General features: G+C 46.8%; 1 protein-coding gene across 5 annotated transcripts in view; it reads right to left on the reverse strand.

Annotated features, from left to right (window-relative positions):
• The window catches only part of NHSL1 (NHS like 1), a 249826-nt gene that overhangs the window by 1029 nt on the left and 222381 nt on the right, over nt 1-26416 (reverse strand). For all 5 annotated transcript variants that reach the window (XM_047732101.1, XM_047732102.1, XM_047732106.1 and 2 more), the window contains 3 exons: nt 21307-24543; nt 20659-20791; nt 12130-16209 (listed from right to left, as the gene is read on the reverse strand). In XM_047732101.1, the coding sequence (XP_047588057.1) occupies nt 15474-16209; nt 20659-20791; nt 21307-24543 (4106 nt within the window). In that variant the 3' untranslated portion in view covers nt 12130-15473. The remainder of the gene's footprint in view (nt 1-12129; nt 16210-20658; nt 20792-21306; nt 24544-26416) is intronic.

Here is a 26416-nt window from a genome sequence, read left to right on the forward strand (position 1 = left end):
CTCCCTGCTTATGTTCCCTCTCTCACTATGTCTCTCGCTGTCATAAAATAAAAAATCTTAAAAAAAAAAAAAGACCCTATTTAATTATGCCTGGTTATCCTGGATATGCTTAAAAAAAAAAAAAAAAATCAGATTCTTTTGCACCTGACCCAGTCACATTCTCTGTGGGCTACTCTTCCGCATCCCTCCAACCACCCCTACTGCATAAGAAAATTCCAACCATACCTAGAAGGGTCAATAATATTTCATGACAGAGACCAAATTTATGAAGTTAGAGACTTCTATCCCATTTTGAAACTCAATAAAGACATGTTCTTTCCCAAAGGCATGTATACAAACATGTAATTTTAAAATTCACATGCATTTTTAAAGTATTTCATGCAGTTTGGGAGGTCATATAAAAATGATGATAATTATTGAACGAATGGGCTGCCACAGAATCAAGGAGGTTGAAATCTGTGCCCGATTGTCTTGGAACATGCTTGTCCTACAGATGTCAGATGAACCGGAGCCCAAAGATGCCAAAGCACCTGGCTCTGGGGGTCCCAAACAGACCAGGTTCAGCCACTGGCCGCTGACAAAATCCAAAGGCAGAGAGATGAGAGGTCGTGAAACAAGAAAGGAATTTATTTCATTGAGGCTAGCACTGGGAAGACTGGGGTCTGGCATCTAAGGATGATCCCTGACATGCTGAAAATACTTCCAGGTTCATTTAAGAACAACATGGGACAAAGGTCGGTGGGTACACGTGGGTGGGCAGTAAAGGCCAGGTGGATCATTGTCTTGGGCTCAATCACACAGAGTCTTCACTGCTTGAGCAGGTAGTTTCAGTTCCCATCAGGGATACTTTGCCCACCTGGTCTTTTGCTTGAGTTAACAGACACGCCGGCAAGAACCGATCAGAAGTACAGACTGAGGTCAAACGGGTGGTTGGAGTCTTCTTCCACAGAGAGGAAGCCCATTGTGGGAAAGGCAGTGACTACCGTGGCCTCCCAGGGCATGATGGTTGAAGGGGTGAAGGAGAAAGGCAGGTTGGTGCTCAGTAACTTCCCAACAGCGCAGCTGCCCGTGAATGACACTGCTTCCAGTTCCCGTCACGGTGTGTGTTTAAGCAGAGACCGTGTGATCACTTCCGGAGAAGATGTAAGTATCCAATGGCAAGAGGATGGAACCATAGATGTTAAGGTCCTGTCAACCCCAACATGATGTGATATCTCTTAAAATTAACTTCCCTAACCGGGACAGCTATAGTGAATATAATCCTAGGTCCCCCAGACCCTTCTCTAGGACAATAATTCCCATTCTCTCTTACCTGGATTGCTAACCTAGATAAAGTCATACCTATAGTTAACAGTTCCCATTGCTAACTAAAATTTCTGGATTACCTTCCAGGTGCACCATTCTAAGCGTTTCACCTGAATTACTACATTCGACCCTCAGAACAACTCTGTGCCACATTCTAGCAGCTCCTTTTTGCAGACAAAGATGTGAGGCACAGAGCTGTTAGGTAACTTGCTCCAGAAGAAGCTGTAAGAACAGAGGCGAATTGGAGTCCAGGCGGTCTGACTGCTGGGTCCACGTGTTAACTGCTACGCCCCACTGGCAGACGGCAGAGCGCAGCTCTCTTGGGCCACGAGTGGCTGGGACCATACGGAGCCATTCGTCCTGCGTAGGCAACGTGCATGAGCAATGATCAATATGATGATGACCTCAGAGCTTCCTTCTAGATTGTCATTTTTTTTTTTTAAGATTTTATTTATTTGTCAGAGAGAGAGGAGAGCGAGCGAGCACAGGTAGACAGAATGGCAGGCAGAGGCAGAGGGAGAAGCAGGCTCCCCGCCAAGCAAGGAGCCCGATGTGGGACTCGATCCCAGGACGCTGGGATCATGACCCGAGCCGAAGGCAGCTGCTTAACCAACTGAGCCACCCAGGCGTCCCTAGATTGTCATTTTTGATACAAAACAAGCTAGATTTCTGGCTTTGAAATTCTTACGGATATAAAATTTTAAAATCTCAGGCAATTATTTCCCAAGGTTATTTGCCTTTTTATGCTTGCCAAAAAGAAATTAAATTTCTTCTTTAGCTCATTTAAAAGAAACCAACTGGAGGACCCCTTCTAGCCCTCCCACTAGATTGTCCACAGTACTAGTCTCTACTTGTATGAGGTAAATATTTCTAATATTTACCTTATAGTTCTATGCAAATAGGCACCTCTTATGCAATAAATTCCATTTTTAACAAGAGAAGCATATTTCTGATAGCCAACATCTAGTTGAAATCTGAAACATGTTCCAGAAAAAAATGCATTTTGTACCATTCAAGTCCAGGATATCCCATTTCCCCCTTCTCTCCCATAAATCATAAACTAAAACATTTTTCAGCCCTCAATCAATTCAGAGAACATTTCTCATAGCAATAAATCAGTTATTTTAATAACATGGCTGGCAATGACTACCACATATCCCTTATGTCAACATTTCTGTGGAGATTGTTCTTCTCTTATCTATAGCAAACTTCTGTGTAGACTCTTTTCTAAGGCTAAGCCTTCCACATTTGCTCTTGGTGTAACTCTCTTGCCCCATCAGCGAGCACCCCTCCTCTCCTCTCTAAGCTGTCTTGCACCACATGTCCTAACCACCCTGCCTACCAACAGGTTCAGATTCTGCCTGACCGTCCTTATCCCCCAAAATTAAATCCTAGTTCCCCCCTAGACTTTTGCAGGGGACAATAATTCCCATCTCTCCTTTGCCTGGGTGATCTGATTTCTCCGGAAAGAGCGATCCAGTGTCTTCCTTGGGCAGTCCCCCAGCCATCACTGCTTTCCTCAGAGTTCTCCACATGTCGATGTATCCATCCATTTTTCATGAGATTATCTTTTCCAAACTCTGAAAACAATTCACTTAAATTCAGTGCATTTATCCTGTCTTTTCTAGTTATCACTTAACCTTTCTCCCTAAACATTTCAGTGGAAGGTCATTTGCTTTCCTTCACTCTTGAAGAAGTCATAGTGGCATGTCTACCACGTTCCAGGCACTGCACTATGCACGGGGGCTGGGACATGGCGGTGACAGAAACACTCTCTCATCGGCGACTTCATAATTATCCAATCCCACAACGCCTCTCACTCTTCCATTCAGTCCTCCTTCCTGAGAATACAGCAGTGAGTGTCCTCATGGGGTTTATTTTCTGGAGAGGGAGAGGGTATAGATGAAATGAGGCTCTGGGATGGTGGGTGGCATGACCAGGGACAGCAGACGTCACACGGTGGGGACAGCCCAGTCCTCTCTGAGGAAGAGAGATTTGAGACTGGGATGGTGAGAAGGGGCCAGTCAGTCCCCAAGATTGGGGACACCTTGGGCAGAGATGACTGGGTCAAAGGAAGAGGCCACGTTCAGTATTCAGAACAAAAAGCTATGCGTAGTGATTGCTGAGCAAGAGAGAGAAGAGAGAGCTGTGCTTGCAGTCTCTCTAGCTCTCTGGACAAAGGAAACTGCTGATCTGGTACAGGGTTGTGGGAAGTGCAGGGGTCAAGGGTTAGCAGCCTTTAGGAATACCCTAGGAATCAAGCTTTTGTGGTGGAGGTGCGCGGTTCCCAGAGTGAGGCTGCCGCTGCCCAGGCCAGTGTAGGAGGCTGGTTTAGAGCTGAGATTACTGACATGAAGTTGTCCTTGGTCATCTCTGGTACTTAGTGTAACCGTGGCCAAAGACCGGTCATTTCTTTTCAGGGACTTGGGGCTTCTCCAATTACATGGAGCTGTACTCCTCAGATCCACATTCGAGAAAGGACCAGCTGCCTGGCTTTGAGGGCTGTGGTCAGCTGATGTCTCTAGCTGACACTCTCTTCAGGGTTGGCTGCAGATTCAAGATAAGGACACACTATTCTCCGGGCATAGAGAGTCTGTGCCTGAGCAAGGCAGTGGGAACTGATAGTCTGCTGTTTTCTGGCATTGTCCAGCCAAAGACTGAGCAAAGTGATGAAGCAAGAACCTAAGCAGTCTTTGTTCTGGAGCTCTGTGGGGGGCTAGGAGACGTCATTAGATCTGTTAAGAAGCCTGACAGCTCACTCCACCCCCACAATCGTGCCTCTCCTTTCTCCTTTCAGAGCCTGTAACTTTGTCATACATTTCTTGTGCTCTAACTCCATCCCAGGGTCAAACCGGCATAACTGGGGTCAGAGTGGCCCTTGATTACGGGCGCTAAGAGCATCCTGACACTGGGTTACCCCCTGAGTGGTTGGTTTTGAGGCTCACATCCCTGGTGGGCAGGCAGTGCATAGACGACTCCGGGCATAAGAGGGCTGTCTAGTTATTAAAACTTTAGGTGACTTACTCCTGGAGAAGCGGGCAATGGCCGTGGATGCTTCAGGTGTCTCAGATGTGTGGTGGGGGTGGGTAATGAGTACAAGGGTAATGGACTCGAATGGTTATTACTAACTTGAATTGATGTCCTCCAGGTGGATAAGGAAAAGCTGAGGTCAATTAACAGACAACTTAAAACTAAGTGTGAGAGCCAGAGTCTCTTTGCTAAGAAGCCCTCACCTCATGCCGAAGTTCATCAGAAAAAGCTGTAGGTCAAGCACAGGATTTCATGGTAAAAGTAGTAACCACCCAAGATATTCAACCAGTGGCAGCTGGGGGGCTCCACTGGGGCGTCTGCCCTCGGCTCAGGTCATGATCCTGGGGTCCTGGGATGGAGCCCCATTTTGGGCTCCCTGGGCTCAGTTGGGGAGTCTACCCTCCCCTGCTCTCGCTGGCTCTTCCTCTCTCTCTCAAATAAATAAATGAAAATCTTAAAAAAAAAATAATTCAACTAAACAACCTTTTTTACACCAAAGTCAGGACCAAACCTGGATGATGAGGACAGTAGGTGGATGCCCCCAACAATTCTGACTCCCTAAAAGTTTCTGAACACTCTGGGCCTGCAGAAGAGGCTTAGCCTTTCCCCATTAAGAACCTTCCCCTTCTCCCACCTTAACAGGAGGAAATGCTATATTCAGAGAGATCTGTCCCCATAATGCAACGGGTGTCCCAAGAAGCTGACGTCCCCCACCTCCCAGGCCTGTACCCAAAGTGAAGTCATAGCATCACCTGGCTGGGGCCATGCCAGGCCTTGACGAAGGAAGAAATGGGTAACATGCCACAGGTGCTGTGGAACCTAGCCAACACCCACCCACTGGCAGGCCAAGATGGCGCACTTGGGCCCCGGTTCCCCAGGTGCTCAGTCAAAAGCCTGGATAAAGGGAAGGCTTACTGGCTTGAGGTTATCCCTTAGGATACAGGATTTAATACCGTGAGAAAAACTCCAGGGATTGGTGCAAACTCACGGCTTTAAGGTGGGTGGCTCCTAGAGGCCTGGAAAAAGTGATCGGAATGTCAAAATGCCTGAGCTGCAGGGAGAGAGAACAGAGGAAGGAATGCAAAGCTCACGAAAGGGCCCATGCTGGATAGTTAGGGGCAGCAATAAGACCCACCTGATTTTTGTCTTAGTCTGCTAGGTCTGTCGTAACAAACCGCATAGACTGGCGGGGGGGCTTTAACGACAGAAATTTGCTTCACACAGTGCTAACAGCTGGGAATGCTCAGACTAGAGTGTTGGCCAACTCAGTGCCTTCTGAAGGCCGGCTTGCTGGTTTGCAGACAGCGTTGTCTTACAATAACCCTGTGTGGCCGAGGGGGACGTATCAGAGGAGGTCATTAAGAACACGCCACTTGACCCCAGAGCTGGACCCAGGCAGTGGGAGGCTCCCCACGACCGCCCCTATGGGTGGAATGCACGCTCCTCTTGTCCTCCTGGCTCCTAGGGACTCCTACAAGGTCACAGCCCAGGGATGGAAACGGGGATGGGGCTCAGTTAAGGCCTCTAGGCACAGTCGTACCCTCTTAGCTGCAGGGGATCCATTCTTTTTTCTTTTTTTTTCAGGAGATCCATTCTAAGCCCCCCAGCGGGGGCCTGAAACCATGACAGTACTGAATCGTATACATACTGGTTTTTTCCTATACCTATATACTTCTGATCACGTCTAAGTTTATGAAAAGTAGGCACAGTAAGAAGTTAACAATAACCAATAATAACATTGAAATAATTTTAACAAACTATTCTACTAAAAGTTATGTGAATATGGTCTCTCTCTTTCAAAATACCTTGTTGGGCTATACTCACCCTTGTGGGGACGTGAGGTGACAAAATTCCTATGCTAGGAGAGAAGGCGACGTGAGGGACACAGGCATGGTGACACAGCGCTGGGCTCCTCCTGACCTTCTGAACACACTTCCATAGGAGGAGCTTCCGGTGCGGGGCCTGAAGCCGCGGGAGGGGAAGCCTCAGATAAGTGGGTCCGCGGAAAACTTTGGAGGTTCTGGTGGGCAGGTGCGGAAAACTCCAGGTCATGCAGCTACCTAAGACAAACCTCCCCTGTTCCCTTGTTTACCGAAACTGCCACCGACCCGTATGAGGCGGTTTACCTCTTCCTTTGCTCTCTCCCTGCCCTCTGCGTTTGGGGCCCAACTTCAGATGACACCCGGGGAAGGTTCCTGAGCAAGTTGTGAACCAACAAGATGGTTATTTTTCTTCTTGTAGGAACACTAAGCCCGACTTGAGGGCTCCTCCTCATGACCTCATCAAAACCGAGTTATTTTCCGAAGGCCCATCTCTGAACAACAGCTGCATTGGTGCTGAGGACGTCTTCAGTGTGAACTTGGGGGAGGGGACACAATTCAGCCCATAGCAATTATGTTCCATGGGAAGGCCCGGAGGACCCGCTGTTCAGCAAGTGGCCCAATTACATCCTCCTGGAAAGGCACATGTGACAGGTGTGTGAGCAAAACCACGTGCTGAGCAGTGGCTGTCCTTCGAAGCCCAGGCTGGCAGGACAGGCTGGGGAGGAATCTAGCTTGTCAGGACAGCCATGTGGGTGAGGGGCAGACTCCAAAGAGCCCAGGTGGCAGCGCTCATTGCAGAAACCAGGGTGAGTTAATGATCGTGTTAAACACTAAGGGCAAAAGGGCAGCCCAGGAGGCCTATCCTGTGATGATCTCACGGAAATGGTTACTAGAACATGGCATCTGGAAGGACACAATAGACTGGGTAGCCAACAAGGGTAATGTTCTTTATACATAACCCAAGGAGAGCAGGAATGGATAAGCAGGGGGCTGAGATCACCACTCCCACCGCCCCCCACCCCTGCCCACAACACTGACCCCTTGCCCAGTTTCCAGAGTTGAGCCTCTTTTCAGACTCAAAACTCACTGGCTGAAGAGGTGGTTGGGTTCCCAGGAAAAGTTTCCCACAATATTTCAGTAAGTATGCACACTGATGAGTCCTCCAGTATTTTTCTAAAGGGACCTGTGTCCATTTACTCAGGTGGATGTACCCTGGAGACAGGGAACTACCCAGATACACTGGGTTCCCAAATGACATTGGATGCCTGGAAACCTAGGGTGTCATCATAGTTCCTCTTCCTCATTAAAGTGAGAGCATATGGAGGTTAGAAAATAAATGGAGTTTTAATCAAAGTTTGCTTCCAGTTGGTTCCCTGGGTCTGCAGACCAAGCACTGGTTTTTGCCTCAATCCCTGGATGCATAATTAAAATTGGCATACTTGGAAGGTAAGATGACCCCACATTGATTTCTTGACTTCTGAGGAAAGAGTCTAAGCTTCTAACCCCTCTCTTTCCAAACTGGCCCACTAAATCAAAAACAGTATTCCCTTGAGCAATATTTTTAAAGATCCTCGGGTGAACATCCACTTCTAGTTGTGATGGTGAACTAGGAACCAGACATTGAAAGCCACAGTACCTAACTGTGCTCTCAGAGAGAAGGGGTTGGGAGAGCTGGGTGGGTGTGGAAAGGTGAGTTCAGTGACTGTTCAAGCTTATGGCTTTGAGGCTGTTTCTAGGCAGCAAAGCAGGTAGGAGGAAGCCAAACAGAGGCCCCTATGCTCACTGAGAAGACATTTGAGAAGACAGAGATCAGTATTAGGGGATGCCAAAGGGAACAGAATTTGTTCAGCAGCATAGAGGATGAAGAAACACACACACACACACCTCTCTATATCTACAGTGAGTCCTCTTAGGTTCTTGGCCAAGCACTGATCTGTGAAGGTATAAGAAGAAAGTATCCAAGCCAAGAAATGAACAACTGGAAAACAGTAGAAGAAATGACTCACAGATCATATTTCAGGCAGGAAACAGTTTTTGTTTTTGTTAGCAGGAGTAGAAATAACTCAAAATGCAGGGGGGCATCCGCTAGTGCCTCACAAGGGTATTACCTTAGTCGTGAGGTTTAATTGTCTAAACCAAAGAGTTTTCTAGACCTCCCTTAATGAAGCTTAAAAGCAATCCTTGAAAGGATCAAACTAATCCCAAGAAACTTGGCTGTGTGCCTGAATAAGGCCCAATACTATTTAAAGGAATACAACAAAATCCACCAACAAACAACTCCCAACATTCAATAAAAAAAAATCTTTTAGAAATATGTAAAGAAACAAAATTATGACTCTTAATTAGGAGGAAAAAAATCAATTAGGATTAGGAACAGACCTAGAAGTGACAGACAGGAAGGAATTAGCAGCATGGCCCATGTGATCTCTCAGACTTATGTTATCAGAGGTAAAGAAAAGAAAGAAATGCAATGAAAAGAAAACAATGTAGAATTATGACAAGCCCCAGGGGGAGAATCACAATGCAGGTCCCGGGGTTCCTGAAGCAAGGCTTGCTAACTTCAGAAGAGTATGACATGGTTTTTTAAAAAAAGCTTCAGGTAGGCTACTAGGCCCTAGGAGAGATGCCACTATGAAACACCACATGATGATGTGTCCAAAACTGCCCATCTTACGTTCATAGTCATAAAGTTGGCAGGACCAGTGGTCCATCATAACACAGAAATGATACATCCAGAAGCAAGCATGAGCAGGACTAGAGTACATAAGCAAGCTGCATGAAAAGACCACCCGAACTCCTGTGTCATCATGGTTGCACCCATTCCCCCTGCTTACACCCATTCCCACTGCTTCCCTCCCTCTGGTTATTTGGAAGACCTGTATGATTAGCTGAAGGAAGAGGGAAAAACTTCAACTTGGCGCACTGATCACTTAACTTACTCTGAGGGTGCAAGATCAATAGGGACAGCATCCTCAGGGGTGATGTTGAAAGACAACTTGGAGGAAAAAATTTCTGTGATTTTTCTGAAAAAAAAAAAAAAATAGGGCAGGGCAGGGTTTTTGGTAATGGACCTGGTCATTTACTTTGCAAGGGAAAAGGTGAAATATACCTGGAGTCATGGCAATGGCAAATGGCTTGGCCAATGGATCCAGAGTTTGGAAAGGAAAAAGAAGAAAGGATGACTTAGACAAGGAAGTCTGAGGATGGAGGCATGTGGATGGACATATGAGAGCAGGCACAGAGCAAGAAAAGCGCTGTCTCACATGTTTATGCCCACCAGAAAGGCACTCAGCCTGGCACCTTAGCTTTTGTTGGTGCCCATCCCAGTGCTGGCATAGCATGCACACAAATAAAGTAGCAATGGTGGCAGAAACAGAGGCTAGCAGGAACCCCCAGGGACATGACTCCCACTTGGGGCATCCTTTGCCCAGTTGGAACTGTGAATGGACAAGTGTAGCAACCCTAGTCCCAGAATGGTTTGATTCTCAGGACCTCAGGACCCTTGGGAATGACAGCTTGGTTCACACTGCTAGGAAAGCCAGGGAGATGAGCAGAGGCGGCAGTTGAAGGTAAAGGACATGGAGGGGCATGGGGGGCGTGGAAATGATGAATATCAGATGTGGCCCCAGGCCAATGGCAGGAAGGGCTACAGTTGGTCCCACCATGCTCCTTTAAAACATTTTTCTCCTCATGCAAAGGAGTCCACCAGAGCCCTGGAGGAGCGGCTCTCATGATTTTTGGTGGGGCGGGTTGGGGGGGAAGGGAGAAGAGGACCTACAAGGTGCACGGGGAGGACCGTGGCAAGCATGGAGATGTGCCACTTAGATCTCTTTTCAAGGCTTGCCAGCCAGCTTCAAATAGTGTAGTTGGTTGACAGCCTCTAACTGCTGGCTTCATCAGTAGTATGACCTTTTAAGCTAAGGTCATACTACTCCCAAAATCAGAAAGGGTTGGTGGCCAATAATCACACTAAGTACTGGAAACTGAAGGCACGTTTTTCTCTGTGTAACCTCTTACCAAAGACCAAGTAAGGCAGTGGTAAAGGACCTAGTTGTTTCTGTCCAACAAATGACCAGCTAGTGTATGAGCTTTCCTGAGTTCTCATAGGCTAGGCAGACATGTAAGGTCAGGACTGCCATCCGATAGCTTTCCTGGCCTCATCTTCCTTTCTCCCTTTTCCTTTTAAAGGTGTTATACTCCAATAAAACCGTTGACACTCTTCATGATCTTGGTGTCTACTTGCCAAGGAAACTAAGGCAGCATAGAAATAGAGGAACTTTTCTTTTCAGTAGTTAAAGGCTCTGAGGTGGGGAGTAGCTTCTGCTCAGGGACTGAAACCAGAATAAGGCCAGACCCTTTGAGTGAGGGGAACAGTGGCAGATCTTAAAGGTCACAGCAAGGCCTTAGAATCCTATTCTGATGGTAATAGTCTTCGAAGGGTTCCAAACACTGGAGGGCTATGAATTGTTTTTAAGAGCTTATTTTGTATGCCACATTAAGAGTAACTGAAGATGCGCCTTAAAGATCCGACCAGTTGGGAAGCTTCTACAAGAGTCTGGGTGGGAGAAAACAACTTCGACCTGAGCAGTAGCAAGGGAACCAGTGAGAAGTGACTGGATTTGTGAAATAGTCTGGCAGTATGATTGACATGACTTGCTTAGGATTTAGACGTCGGTGAAAAGGAAACAGGCACAAGAAGGAACCTGGATATGGCACATGAGCCATTGTGTGTGTAATGTTGTTAATTGATAAGGTAGAGATTTGCGTGTTTTGGGCGGGGATAGAAGAATGGTTTGGAGATATTAAGTTTAAAATACCTTTAATGCAGATTCTGAGTGGGCAGTAGGTATTACTGATTTGGAGATCACAGAGGAGGTGTTCAGGAGTCACCAGTACACACACACACACACACACACACACACACTTAATGCTATGGAATTAGATGTAGTCAACAGAGAAGAGTGTAGCTTTAGAAGGCTAAGAACCAAGCCAGGTCATACCATTCTCCTTCTTATAAAACCTTCACTGTTTCCAAATACTACAGAAAACCTAAATTCCTTGGGAGAGCATCCTGGGTCCTCTACATTCTTGCCAGAGATGACCTTTCCAGTCTCGTGCCCTACTACGTTTCCCTAGAGACATTTCCCTAGAGACTACGTGGCTTCCTCTGAACACCTGGCCTGTGTGTCTGTGCTCATGCTGCCCCTCCATTTGGAGTGTTCTTCTGTCAGCTTCCCCTGCTTGGTGAAACCCTCCTTTGCCATAACGCCTCAGTTCAGGTTCATCATCAATCCCTCCCCACATCTACCTAGTCAAAAGCAATGACACCTGGGACACCTGGCTGGCTCACTCTTGATCTCAGGGTTGTGAGTTCGAACCCCACACTGGGTATAGAGAGGGCTAAAAAAAAAAAAAAAAAAAAAAAAGTCAAGGCAAGGATACCTTCCTCTGAGAACCTTATCCCTCAACCACGAGTGGAAAAATGACTTACCCAGTGTGCCTGGAGGTGGATAGCTCAAGGATGGTACAGTGGCTCTTGAGGTAATCAGTGGACCAGGCTCCTTTCTCCTCCACCTTCCACAACATGCGGCTTTCAACCCATTGGTGCTGAAAGGCTGGAAGAGTATGGCTCCTCTCCTAGCCTCCCACTCATTCAGGGAGAAACGGGAGAAAGGAAGCCACAAGGGATGGAGCTGGTTCCTGTATTGGCAAACATCCTGGAGATTTCCAGATTACTGTTCATGTCTCATTGGCCACAGTGCCCTCCTGACTACAGGGGAGGCTGTGAGGTAGTGTTTGGGTTGGGTGCGTCGCCAGTATGAATCAACATCAGTTGTTCCGGTGGTAAAGGAGAACACACAGAGGGTCGGGTCCCAACAGGGCTGGCTGTGAAGGCCAGAGGGCTCTTTCTTCTCTTCTATTCTGACACAGTTTACAGTTTGTGTTTTTTTTTTTCACTAGATCTGGAAACTCTCAACCACATTTTTTTAATCCTAGGATCCCTGCTCTTTACCTAGCACATTAGAAGTATTTAATAAAGGGCTTTTTTTCACTGCTGAACAAATGACTACAGATTGCGCTCCAGTCCTCTTTTATGAGTAAAGGCTGGCCTGTGTAGAAGGTGGTTTAGAGAAGCTCATCGAAAGAAACTATATTACAGTAACTGAATAGCTTATTACAGAAAAACAGGCCTCAAGAATCAAACGGACCTGAAGAGTCAGGTCCATGTTTCGTTTGAAAGACCCTCCTTCCAACCCTGTCCCCCGAAAATATCCTAATATCCACCCCAGTTATCCTGTTGTACTCATTTCATGATGGACTCTCAGGAACGTAAATGGTTATTCACCTTCAGTTAATGTGCTGAAAACACATTAAGGCAGAACGAATAAAGCCAATCCCATGCTTCACCTGTCCCACCAGGATGCCCATCACAGAGCCGGGCATGGTGCTGCAGGGCAGGCAGAAGACAGAGATGTGGAAATGGCTCCTTTTTTCCCCTTGTTACTATGACTCCCTAAACGAATAAACGCACATCCCCACAGGAGAAGCAATGGTCTCACAATCGACATTCTTCAGAAACAGGAGGGCAGAAATCAGACCAAAGGTGAGGTGGCTTCCCACTGACAGGCCCCATGGTCATTTGTCTCTCTCCCCAACTCTCAGGAAAAATAAGGTGGAAATAATTTAGCCCCAGGGCTTCTGTCTACGATTCTCTGGCACTTAACAGTCTCAGGGTATGAGGAAAGGTCACACGTCTATGTGGACTGAATTTTTAAAGATGATATGGTCTGTTACCAGCAGCGAGTCCTCACGGAGGAATAAAGCAGCAAAGCCAAAGACGCCATATGTTTCAGGGGTGAAATCTAGATTCTCGTCTTCCTATATTTCATGCACGCCTGTGAGAAGTTCTCGCATCCCTCCACATGCCACATCACCTGAACTATCTATCGGTCAAGACATTTTTCCTTTTTTATTCAAGAGTCGATAGGACATTGTTCAGAGTTGTTTTTCCATATGTCCTTTTAGATGGAACCATCCACAGCGTCTGTGACATTCTATCTCCTCTCTGTTGGGACCCCACCTCCCACAGGCTCCTTCTGGTCTTCGCTGCTGTTCTGTTTGTATCCAGCAAAGCACTCAACAGTTCCATGAAAGGAGGCCTACCTTATTATTCAAAAGTGAGTGTACAAACAAAAAGAAATAACATTCAAATATTTACTTTATAATTGTTTTATTCAAAGCAAATTTTAAAACCTAATATTTTTTTCTTTAAAAAACGGGGATTTTTTAAATAGTTTTATAATTAGTTTTGATGTTGTTTACTTTATACCTTCGACATAAATGATTTATATATTAAGTTAAGGTTTTCTCATATCCACGTACATTCTAATCTTGTTTAGGGAGCTATGAGAAGACTTCATATTCAGAAGCCAACACCACTTTTCTAAAATTTAGAAGAAAAGATCCTTGTGCCCAATGTAGTAGACAATTGCTCCAAATGGTAAAAAGTCCTTTAGCCTTCAGCCAAATGTCAGGTCTTGATTTCTGGTTGTGTGAAAAGAAGTGTTTTGTTTTCTTCAGAGAATGGGAGAAGTCTTAATCCTATAGGTTTGTTTTTGTCTCAAAGACATGTCTAAAATGGGTACCTAAAGCTGTAATGTATAACAAACCCTTTGATAATCTGGCCTATATAGTCCAACTTATCGATGATATTTTTATACCAAAAAAAATGACCACTGGCAGCTGCATTGTACGTAGGTCAAGAATCTCAGTACTGTCCTCTTAGGTCCTTCGAATGAAGAAGACAAGACTTATTTTATTTAGCCAACAAATACAGGAGTCCAAGTCCACGTCAGTTGGGAGAGAACAGGGAAAGGAGGTCACAAGAATAGGACATAAAAATAAATACTTTACACACTTTTCTCCCATGCCTAAAAGTATTAAAATTCTAACTGGAGAAGATTAGAAGGTAATTAGCCAACTCAATTCCTTATAAAATATATAAAAACTCACAAACCAAATGATGCAAAAAATCTTTTTAATCTAAAAACTCATTTCCCAGGGCTAATTAATAGTCAAGCCCTGCCAATTTGTATTAGTTTATTTGACTAACAAGAGCTATTCAGCATTTTCTTCAAAGTAAGGTAATATATAATCGATTCTCATAAACCTTTCCAAATGAGGACATGATACTGTAGGCAGTTCAAGGAAAAATAGCCATACCTTTTTCTTTGGTGTAACCAAAAGGATATCCAAAAGTTAGCAAATGCTGACATTTCAAATGGTAAGAAATTGCCAAATGGAAGTTTAAACTCTGGTACAAACAGTTGTAAAAGGAAAATCTCCACCCACAGTTCTGTAGTGCAAGTTTTCAAATTTAATTCTGAAAAATAGTTTTATTGACTAAGCAGGAAACCGCTTCTAGCAGTGTCTCACGTGCCCCCTCCTCGCTCACCCTTCCCGCATATGCCCATCTCACTGCTAGTCTCAAGGAGGCCTCTACTGCTCCTCAAGGAGGGAATTCAGTACAGAAGGACCCATGTGTCTCAAAGTCAGGCTGAGAGCTGGGAGTCTATGTCTGCACCAGCAGCTGGCTCCGAGTTATAGCATGTCCCCTCCACGTGTTTGCCAATTTCACGAAAAGGAAACAAAGTCCCCCACCCCGCCCCCCCAAGAAAAAAGTACCTGAACCCATTAGTCCGTTAGCCCTTTCCCATCGTTTTGGGTTCATCATGACATACATGGCTCACATGGAAAGCACACTGGGGCCTGCACTGCCATGTGTCCTCTGCAGGGGCACCCATGCACAGGCCCCCTCTTTCTTAGAAGAAAGCTTCTCTCACTCCCTTCTTCAGGAACTCACTAATTTCTGACAACGTGATACTTTTAAACCGATTCTTACCACCTAGTCCAGAAGCCTCCATTCCTCTACCCAGCTTAACTGTGTTTCCTTCTCCCACTCTGTACACGCTATATGTGTGTATTTTTTTAAACATGTAAAGTGTTCAATATGCACACACACAACCCCCTCCATACAAACACCCAGCATTTTGCAAAAAAAAAAAAAAAAAAAAAAGTCTTCCCCAGGAAGCACTTTAAGAAGTTAAGCTTCTACTTGCTTTTAAGCCACAGGGCAAGTGCCAAGTGAGTCCTGTGTGATGCTCTTCTTCCGTGCTGGGGCCCAGGGCAGAAACGGAGCGAACGCTGAGTGGGATCCGCAGGCCAGGCAGGGAAGGGTACCTGTGTGCCGGGCTTTCCTAGAGCCACATGTTGCATGCCTCCCTCGCATTACCTAGGAGAGTCAGGCTCTCGTCCCTAGCTCTCTTCCCGAAGAGGACCTCCACTCTGTTCTGCTGGATCTGCGCCCTCGGCACGGACCGGCCCATCTGTGGGGCTGGGACCCTGTGTCTGCAGGGAGGCGGCGGGCTCCCCACCACAGAGCAGGCTGCCCCGGTCCGTTTCACCCCCTACCAGTCCATCTAGGGAACACCCCCTGGCCGTGCCCAGGGCCCAACGCGCCCTGTTGTCTACCGGCTCCAGGGCCTCCCCTTCGCCTTCCGAGATAACGGTCATGGGGCTGCTCTGGATCCGGTTCCGCACGCTGAACCTGCTGCTGGCGGCAGAAGGTGGGGTCCGACTGCGGCCGTACCGGGGGCCGGAAAAGGACAGACTCCGAGGCATCAAGCCTTCGTTCTTGGCCCACTCCTCCTGGGCCCTTCTGTTCTTGCTTGGGGAGCAGCTGGATGGGCTCTCGGGGGTGTCTGGCGAAGGCTCTGACCTTGACCTCTGGAATCTAGGGTCTGTGTTCTTTAGCATCTCGGCTGCAGACATGCGGGCACTGGTGTCTGAGCGACTCCCCTTTTTTAGCAGCAGAGCTTTGAAGTTGTCACTGCTGGTGCTGCTTTTACGGACGCTTCTCTGAATTGACCCCACTTGTTTTGGGGACGCCAGGCTGGGGGCAGCACCGGTGGGTGTCACTGGAGGGGAAGGAGAATGGTTCCGGGAGTGATCCTCATCTGAATCTTTGCGGCCGAGGACTTTCCTCTTGGATCTGAGATTTAATGATATTAAGATGAAGGTTAACTCCCAGGGGACCATGGGACATCAGTCACAACCACGCTACTCACTGCATACTCACATCACCATTTGTGAAGAGTTACTTTAATAGTTCATTGTATTATCACGTGAGCCCTGACCCCGCTATGGTGGATGATTAACTTATGGTCATCTTTCTTTCATCTCTACCCTCACTGGATTATTTTGAAACACATCTCAGACATGATTATTAACTTATTTTGGTGAGGATCACTTCAAAATTTACGAATAATTGCCATTTTTATGTAACTCTACTATACTGGACTGATCTTGAGAGCATTTCAGTGCCAACCACCCTTTTCTCTACTCTTTCTTTTCTTGTTTGACCTTAGCCCTTGAACAGGGCTAATGGGTAAGCCAACCCCCAAAATATTGCCTACCTTGAGGTAAACCCCCACCCTCAGGTTCTAGAATGACTCTACAACTCTGCATTATTAGTCATTCTAGAGTCTGATATAAAACCCGTCTTCCTTGGCTCTTACTGGACCCTATGTCAACTTCTCAAAATCCCATTTTCCAGAAAACAAGGGTGAACCTTCCACACCACATTCTGTTGCCTGACTGGTTTCAGACAACCTCCCACCAATCAAGAAAATCTGAGGAATGTGGGGATAATGTGAAAGAGGAGGGGCCGGTAGGGATAAGTAAAATGTTTCCTGGAGGTGCTTCTTGTCTTCAGTCTCTAAGAACCTCACTGTTCCATGTGTCTTGTACCAAGAGTGAGTCAGGGGTAATAAAGCAGATGAACCAAAGGGCCCCTTGCTGGTGTCTTCCTAAGAACAACTCAGTCTGCAAGGAATCTCTCAGCTAAGTGCAGGTGCTTTAAGGAAACTTGGTACATTTAATCAAATAAAGACACGGGTATTACCTCTTTGTTTGCTATAAAATTCCAGCATATGCAGCAGGGAAAGATAAAGAGGATGCTATTGTATATACAGATAAAGAACTGAATTTGAGCACTTCCAGCTGTGGCACCTTGGGCAAGCTACTCATCTATGCTGCAACTTCGCTTTCGTACTTGCAAAATGGGGGTGAGGATACTAACCTCACAGGTCTGTGAGGCTTCAGTGAGCTAAAGAACCCCAGAGTCACAGAGACCTGGGTTAAATCCCACACTCAAGTTACCTTGCTCTGTGACCTTGGGAAAGTTGAAGTTTCTGACTCAGTTTCCTACCTGGAAGGGGAAATAAACAGTGGAGAGCTCACACTTTACCAATAAAGATGAGTGCAAGTAACAGCTATGGAGTGTCGGGCATGAAGGATGTGCTTAACCAAACTGTCATTCAGGGAACTCCAGCTCTTCCGCCCTGCCACCAGGCCAGGCTTCTGCGCTGTTCTGACCAGGCCTGCACAACCAAGCACTGGAGAGGATGGGCCCTGCAGGCTGCTGGGGGCTTGGTGCTCCCTGGGTCCTCTCCATGCTTCTGGCCAAAAGGAAGCCCCCAAAGTGGAAGACAGGAAGTGGCAAAGGCTAAAAACAAAGTGTGAAGGGCAGCCAGAGCTGACATGGCACCAGCCCCTTAGAGGCTGTAGAGCTGGGCCTCTGATACTTTAGGTCAATGGCCCTGCTCCGCTGTCAGCAGAGAGCGGCGCTCTGGCACACATTCCTGACCAGCCGACAGAAATAACGTCTCAGCATCTCAGAGCTGGAAATGACTTCAACCCGTCTGACCAGAGAAGGTAACTAAGGCCAAAGAGCCAAGCCACACAGCCTTCTCCAAGAACGAGGACTCGATGCAGTATCTCCCCGCCTGCAGCACGTGACCTCACGACCTCTAGTGGCTCCTTCTCAAGGGCAGCTCTGTTCACCGGATCCTTGCAGGGACCACTTTGGAGCCTAAGTTCTTGTTTGGGTTTTAAAAGGTGAGGGTGTGCTAAGACCCACACATCAAGCCCCTGGCTACCCCTGATTCAAGTTATGGCCTTTAACTGTGGACTTCAAATTAAGATAGGAAATGGGAATTTATAAAAGTTTTGTTGTTTCTCAAGAGCAGCTGCGGCCCGAAAATGAGAATTAAATCTAAACATATGAATTCTATGAATTCTCGGCATAAACGTATGTATACATGTGTATATACACACGCACACATACACTGTGTGTGTATTTCTAAAGAAGAGGGCTATAAAAAGTGCTCAAACAGTTAACATGGGCTTGAAAACTAATTACTTCAATAAATATAAAAATTTCACACCTCAACTGGTGTTCCACATTTTCCATCTGGCTTTAAATCTGAAGTGAATTAATTTGCATTATAAAATCTGAAGGCTGTGGTACAGATGAGATACTCCTTCTTTTAAATTATTAGCTTAGTGCTGACAAATATAAAATTAAGCCCTAAAAATCAGACTTCAGTGGATTTTTCCTATGTCTGCTAATACATTATCGATGCTAAAACAGAAATGAGCAGGTGTCCTTGCTCTCTTTGTGATCCATACCCTACTTGGCCTTTATTTCTACCATGTGTACGCAGAATAATAGAGACTGGCAGATTTCCACGTCTGCAGTAGATAGAATTCACTAGTAGGAGAAACCACAGATTTCTCGGTGCCTTAAGAAGCTTCCCAAAGTAAAATATGGATGCGAACTTTGGCATATTTTTTGGGAAAGCACATAGTAACTTGGCCCCACAACAGTTGGGTTCCTCACTGAGACCAAGTAGTTAGTAGACAGAGCCATCAGCAACACGTCTTCTCTGGGGACCGCTACTATAAATCTATATGCCTACGTGTTCAGCAACCCAGTGCATTCCAGACTAAATGAAAGACGTCAAGTCTTGGAAGAATTCCTAAGAGTTAAATTCTAATCGGTTTCATTTAATTCAGAAAATATTTATTAAGTGCTTATTATGGGTCTAGCACGGTGAGAGTTAGAAACATCTGGATAAACTTCTAGAAATGCCACTAAAGTTGGCTTCAAAGCATGTAGCATTTTCATTTCACTGTTCTGAGAAACAGTTTCATAAGCAGCTACCTCTTTATTTCTTTTTTCCGATTGGATTATCTGATTTTTTTAATTTAAATTCAATTAGCCAGGATATAGTAGATCATTAGTTTTTGATACAACGTTCAATGATTCATCCGTTGAATATAACACCCAGTGCTCATCATATCACGTGCCCTCTTTAATTTTACTCAGCCATCAGACAGGATGAGTATGTACCATTTACCTCATTGATTTCTAATGAGATCAAAGATACCAGTCAGAAAGACGATGTTGAAGAGGCAGTCTTTAGGGTCTTTGGGGATATTATATCAATACTAGAGTCAAGAGGTAAAGAACAAAATTCTTGACAAACACCTAACTCCCTCGCTTGGTTCCACCACTCCCCTCCAAGTTAGATATTTATATGCTGCACGGGGAATTTCAAATCAGGACAGTCCTATGTTTTTCATCTCACACAATAGCCTTTTCAGTTAAATTCCAAGAAGGGAAAACAGTCCTGACACAAGGTAATTTACACAGAGAATCAAATGACTTTATGGGCATCTTTGTCTCTGGAAGAAGAAAGGGACCTCCATTCAGTGCTGTGTAAGGCCTTGGCGGCAGAAGGACATTCATAAGAATTATCTGAAAATACTGCAGCAAAGAAGTCGAGAAGGAAGCAAAGGGTTTATACAGCATTGTGTTTCAAAGTACTTGCAACATGTACAACCTTATCAATCCCTACAACGACACTGTTGGGAGTACAGGCTGTTTACAACCAGAAAAAAGGCAGTATATAGTTTTCGTGCTAAATTATACTCACTCTCTAAGGCGACCACATGTAAAAAGTATAACAACAGTTCAGGCAGTTATTTTGAAAAATTTACTCTACATTTTTTTTTAAACCCAACAATTTCTCGTGCCAGTAGATGGCACTAACAGTATACAATAACAACTTTAATTCCTTCCACTCTGCTTTGAAAAGATTGTACTCTTGTATTGAAACATTTAAGTAGCCAAGACAACTGCACTAAAAAATCCTGAAATTTCTGTAACACAAAAATAATTTTAAAAACAAAACAAAACACAACACACCCTTAGGAAAGAAGTCCTGTGGAGCTGGTCTGTGTAGCTTATGTCCACAAAACAGCCTCGTTCATCCTGGACTGGACTATCCATTGCTCTAATCCAATTCTTGAAATACTCTGTCATATGACTGACACATTGCATGTCTTGCCAGCAAGCGCAATGCCAAGCAGAAGGCACCACATGGAGTCTCTGTCCCCCATAGCATCATAAAAATCAGTGGAACAAAGTAAAACAGAAATTGGGAGTCAGAGGAAATAAGAATACAGAAACACACCAAAAATAAATGATCGAGCTAATGGGTGACAGGAAAAAACTCAAGGAAGACAAAGTGAGGAAGCATTCAGAAAGGTAGACTCGTAAAGATCAAAATTAAGAGGAAGGAGTTTTAGATACCTGTGAATGGCTGCAAAAAGGTCTTCTGTGGTCCGGGGTCTACTGGGGGTCATCACCTCATCACTCCCTTCTTCCCTAAGGAAGTCACCGGCTTCGGAGGAAGAACCAGCTGTGTCAGGTTCTGGCACCCCTGCTAGAAGAAGCAAGCACAGGACGCACAAGTGACTTGAATTTCAGTCTTCAGCCAGGCTTCCCAATATGCTGTCCCTGCCATTCCTGCCAATGGAGGACCACAGGACAGGCAGGCAGTGGGGTCTGTCATTTTGATCTTCCATTCTGATCAGGAGAGCCAGAGCTCATTCTTTTCTGTTGAAGTCTAGAACTGCTACTGAATGTGTCTTAAATCTTGTTGTAACATTTCTCTGCAGCTCTCCAGAAGGGAGACTACTACTCCTTGCTATTTAATACCCTGTCTGCTGCAGACCACCCTACCCCTCTATTTTCTGACGTTCAGGAAGCAATAAATACCCTGAGATCTCCATTTTTTTTTTTTTTTTTTAATTTCTTAAAATGCCTAGTTGGTAACCTGAGTGTATGGCGGCACCGGCAGCCCGCGTGCTGCTGGCTTTCCCGGGGACACGCACTAGCCTTCTCTTCTACAGGGGCTGCATATGGTCCAAGGGGAAGGAAAGAGAAAAGCATACTCACGCCCTCCGTCCTGGAGCGACAGGCAGCTCTCCACGCTGCCTCCACCGTCTGCACTGTTCTCGGCACCTGGCTCCTCCCGCGTGGGGGCTGGCGAGACATCGGGCTGCACCATGGGGACATTGGCTTTCACTCTATCCGGAGACACGGATCCTGCGGCTCCTCCCTCGAGAACCAAGCTGCCAGAGCCCGTCTCCTCAGCACCAGCCCTGGCTCTACAACTCTCTGTTGCCTCTCCCCTCGTGGGGCTGGGTGATGCTCCGCTCACGTTCTCCGCGGGCTCCGCTATGAAATCTCTCTGCGGAGGCGGCACCACGAGGAACAGTTTGGGCTTCTTGGAAATGGGGGGCGGCTTCCTGCTGGGTGAAGGGCCGGGGGGCTCCTGCAGCGGGGCGGCCCTGGGGTCCGGCGCAGCCTCAGACTCCTCAGCACTGCCGGGGCTGCGGCTCGGGAGGCCACGCTCGGCTGCACTGTCCTGGTGACCCTGACTCAAGCTCTTGGCAGGAGTCGGCGGCGAGCTTGTCACAGAGGCAGGCTGGCTTTCACTCTCCATTTCATTTATGCTATTTCGGGATTTCATGAAAGCAGATGGCTTTAAATGATACTGGGGAACAACCGGAGTTCGTTTTTCCTGAGATACTTGTTCACATAACAGTGCTTGCTCGGTTCCTGAGTTCTTTTTCACGGGCCTCAACTGTACCATCTGCAACGCTTCAGTGGTTATCAGGGGCATGGGGGGTCTGCTGCCCTCCTCCTTGTTAGGAGGCTGCCGGAAGGCCTCCTGGGAGCATTCTGGCTGGCCAGATTTTTTCAAAGAAGGCCTGGCATCTTTCATCCATTTGGGGTCAAGGGGTGGGGCAGGCGGGGGAGCCGAGGAGGGTCCGGAAGCGGGGGCAGGCGGCAGGGAAGCAGGGGCACCCAGAGTAAGGGGGCTAAGGGCCCTGGGGGGAGGAGGAAAGCACGCGCTGGTGGGGGGAGAGAAGGGAGTGAGAACTTCTGGCGGTGGAGGGGGGAAGAGGGGAGACTGAGGCAGAGAGCCGTTGGGGGAATCCGCTAAAGGCGGGGGAGGAGGAAGGAAAGGAGACTTGTCCGCAGGACATGGTGAGGGAAGAGAAGGAAGAGGGGCAGGGGGAGACGCCAGCACCGAATCCAGCTTCTTCATGGTCCCGCCCCCTTCCGTGGAAGTGTTGGAAGACAGAGACGTGGACGAGGAGGAGATGGAGATTGAAGATATCAGAGAGGACTTCCTTTCTGGCACCTTGGGCTTGGTCTTCCCCTTCCCGTTTGCTGGTGACGCTGACTTTAAAAACACAGGCACTGGGGTGAGTGCTGTGGGCGTGTTGGACTGGCTGGAATACCCACTGGATGGAGAAGTGACCCGGTGGGATTTCTCCGGCGATGTGATCTTTGGTTTGACGGAGCCACCAGGCACTTGGGGCATCACGGTCCTGGCTCCGTCGTGAACATGGTGGACTGGCCCGTTCCCTGCCGGCGCCCTGCTGCCGGCCGAGCAGCCCCCGCCGGCGTGCCCGGGGTCTTCCTGCATGCCGGTGTAGTCAATGTAGTAACCCCAAGGGTCCGTGTACTCGGACTTGACGCTGCTCGTGTCGCTCTGCGACGGCGTGGCCCCGCACAGGGAGTAGACGTTGGGGGTGGTGGCCGAGGTCATGCTGCTGCTCCCGCTCACCGTGCTCTGGCTGCGGGAGCGAGGCAGCCAAGGCTCTTCGAAGTCACTGCAGGGGCTCTGCGAGGGTGAGCTGCCGCCCTTGCCCGGGAGGTTCAGCTGCAGCGAGTGCTGGAGGGAGGCGATCAGGCTCTCGTTTAGCGCCTGCCCGTTTGACTGGACGCCCTTCTTGGGAATCCTGCGCAGGGAGTCCGTCCTCGAGGGTGGCAGAGGCGGCTTCTTCGCTTTTTTCAGAGAGATATTCCGCGAGAGAGACTTGTCATGGAAATGTGACCGGTCCCCTTGGTTTTTCTGAGCTCTCCCATCAAACACGTTGACCACACTGTGCCTGGGGTTCCCAAAGCCATCACTACTGTTCTGGTTTCCAGATCTGCGTCCTGGGTCAGGCTGCATAGACGTGTAGTAGCCATCGTGCTCTTCTGAATACAGGGACCTGGCATCATCTTTGGTGGATGTCTGGTCCAAACTGCAGCTGCTCACGTTACTCCCGGGAGTGGAGTAGCCAGGAGTCGCCCCATGTGCCTTCAGTGGGGATGCCTGCCCGTTACCAGAGGCACTGTATTCCCAGGGCTCAGAACTGCCAGGCCCCCTACCTCCTGAGTAACTGGACTCACTCTTGCCATCCACGTCCTGGGCATGGGCTGGAGAGCTCAGGTGGTTTTTACAGTTATAGCTCATGGCTTGGGATCCATTCTCCTGATGTTCTGGCGTATTTAGAGAGACCGCTGAGTCACAGAGCGACAACAGTGTGGTTGCACCGGGGGAATGAGGATCTAAGACCTGTGAAAGAATGCTGGGGTGACCCTCTGTCCATTTCCCACTGGGAGGCTGATGGTCCTCCTTATTAGCATGCCTGGAGAGGAGGTGGTCTCTGGATTTTAACTTTGTGTACGAAGAGGAGCTGGTAATTTTGCTGCCCAGCTGTCCTGAACTCTGAGCAGTGTGAATAATAATAATCTCCGAGGAGGAAGAGAGTGTGGCATTTGGGATGATGCTGGTGGAGTAGGTGGCGTGAGGAGAGACCACACATGCTGGGCTGATTACATTCTCAAAAGGCCTCAGCGCCTGGGACTTGGGCCTCAAAAGCATTCCAGTCATTGAGGCTCCTCCTAAATGTCCTAAGTTTTCATCATCTTGTGGGTGACCGCTGTGGTAGGCGTAAGGGCCATCCAGGTCTTCTGTGGGGCCCAGGGCACCCAGCCGTGGCTCCAGGGACTGAACACTCGCCCTCGCCCCAGAACGTGGGAGACTGTGGAAACCAGCATCACTGTTGAGGCGGGAAGGGAATACAATGCCCGCAGAATCGCTCAACACAGACATGTTCCCAGAGGAGCCTGAGAGGTGGCTCATCTGGGCAGCAATGCCTTGCCCCTTCTGTGCCCTGATTCTTCTCATAGACGGTGGTACAACTTTCACTTCCTCAGTCTGACAGCTGGAGTCCCTGGTTTCTGAGCGCTGTCCCGCAGACTGAGAGCTATCAAGCCTTCCTAGTGTAGAGTAGTGGTCTGGGGTGTATACTGAGTGACCCCCAACATCATCTTGGCCCGTGCCTGATGCTGGAGATAAAGCAGAAAGAGGCTTGTTATCTAAAAATATCTTAGTTCATCACCTGTACCCTCCTCCCCTTACCCTGTTGTATTTAAAAATATATATATATTTTCTACTTGATCTAGTTTCTTTTCTCCTGTAGGCACCAGAGTGAGAGTTTAGTTACTGACAGCTCCTAAAGTAAAAACCTTTATTAGGAATTTCATGTATGTCTCTTGATTTGTACTTCAAATCCTCCTACAGACTAAGGGCTACATATGGAATTCTCAGTTACTCTCTTTGAGATCAAGGCTGAGTGCCTGTTGGAAGATCTACTTTTCAAAGAACATCCTTTTAGTAAAGATTTCAAGGTGGCCTGTCACCCACCAGGTGACTGTGCAGGGCATCTTGTCAAGCTGTGACCATCTTTCCCAAAGACATATGAATGGAACGGTTCAACAGGAGGCTACAGAGACACTATTTACAAGGGATATCGGTATAGAACAGTGTTAATTACATTAATTTTTTATGTCAGAAGGAAATCCTAAGGAAAAGTGATTTACAGGCCCATCTGTGTTTCAACCATTCCATTATCCATCTTACACCACTGTCATCTGTCTGTCAGTGACATTCAAAATCCAGAAGCAATCTGTTGTGTTCTGGTGGGGGGAAAGCAGCAGGAACTGATCCAGTGAGTATTTCCTCAAATTATAGTTACTCATTTCTTGGAGCTTTACAACCAAACTGAGAGTAGGTATATTTAAAGAAAAGAAAAGGAAAAAAAAAAAAAGGCATCAAGAGGGCCAAACTGAGGGAAATGGATGAGAAACAAAAACAAAAACAACCCTAAAGTGTAGGTAACAGTTTGATTTCAAGCTACCTAGAATGGAACAGCATCTTAAAAAAAAAAAAAAAACAACAAAAAACCCCCATAAACCAACAACTTAGCCAAAGTGGAGAGAGAGGGGAAAAAAAAAAAAAATCAATTCATGCATAGTAACCATTAGGATACATTAAATCTTGAAAAATAACAGTATAACCAGTTTTTTCTACATTGTTTCAAAAACTTAAAAAAAATCTCCAGCAGGGGTTTTGCTGAGCAATGCAAGCTGAGTACTTGCCAGCATCTTGGCTCACTTGGGTGAGGACACTGGAGGTGATGGGATTCCTGGGAACTCCCTCCCTATCCCACATGAATTAACCACTGTCCCTGGCTGGCTATAAAGCGCTTTGCTCATCTGAACAGCAAAGGATATTACAAATATGGCAGCAATGTTCTTGTATGAACCACAAAGGAGATGTCACCCTATGAGGAATAAAGCATAAAGTGCCTGTTCCCTCACTTGTGATGATGGAGAATATTTTCATACCTGTATTTTTAGCAGAGAGCATCTATTTCCTTCCCCTACCCTCTGCCAGGCACACTCACTGAAGACAGACAGATACACACACATACACATAAGGTTCTTCCCTAGAAAGAGAAGAAGTGGGCAGTGGGCAGGAGGAGGAGAAAAGTCCACTTTGAGGAAAGAAAACAAAAAATAAAGTTTTTGCCACTTGGGATTTCTGAAGGGGGAAATTGACTAGTTTGGCTGTATCAGTTTGCACCAGTTTGATTCCAAATATTCAAGATACCTTATTCCATTCAACAATGGATTTTACTAACTTTTTCTTTCAAAATTGCAGTCGTTTTTGCATGAGATCAGTGGTAGATTTTGAACTATCTGTAAGAGCCATAAACAATATACTGATTCTCTCAGTTAACGATTTTGAACATGAAACCATTCTAGGCTCCTGAAAATGGAAATATAGCAATTTGTCCACCATCTACGGCCCAGCACAACTTTCTTATTAAAATAATGATTTTTTTCTTGGGGCGCCTGGGTGGCTCAGTGGGTTAAA

This window comes from Lutra lutra, chromosome 6, assembly GCF_902655055.1.
Source record: "Lutra lutra chromosome 6, mLutLut1.2, whole genome shotgun sequence".
In the NCBI taxonomy this organism is placed as follows: Eukaryota; Metazoa; Chordata; class Mammalia; order Carnivora; family Mustelidae; genus Lutra; species Lutra lutra.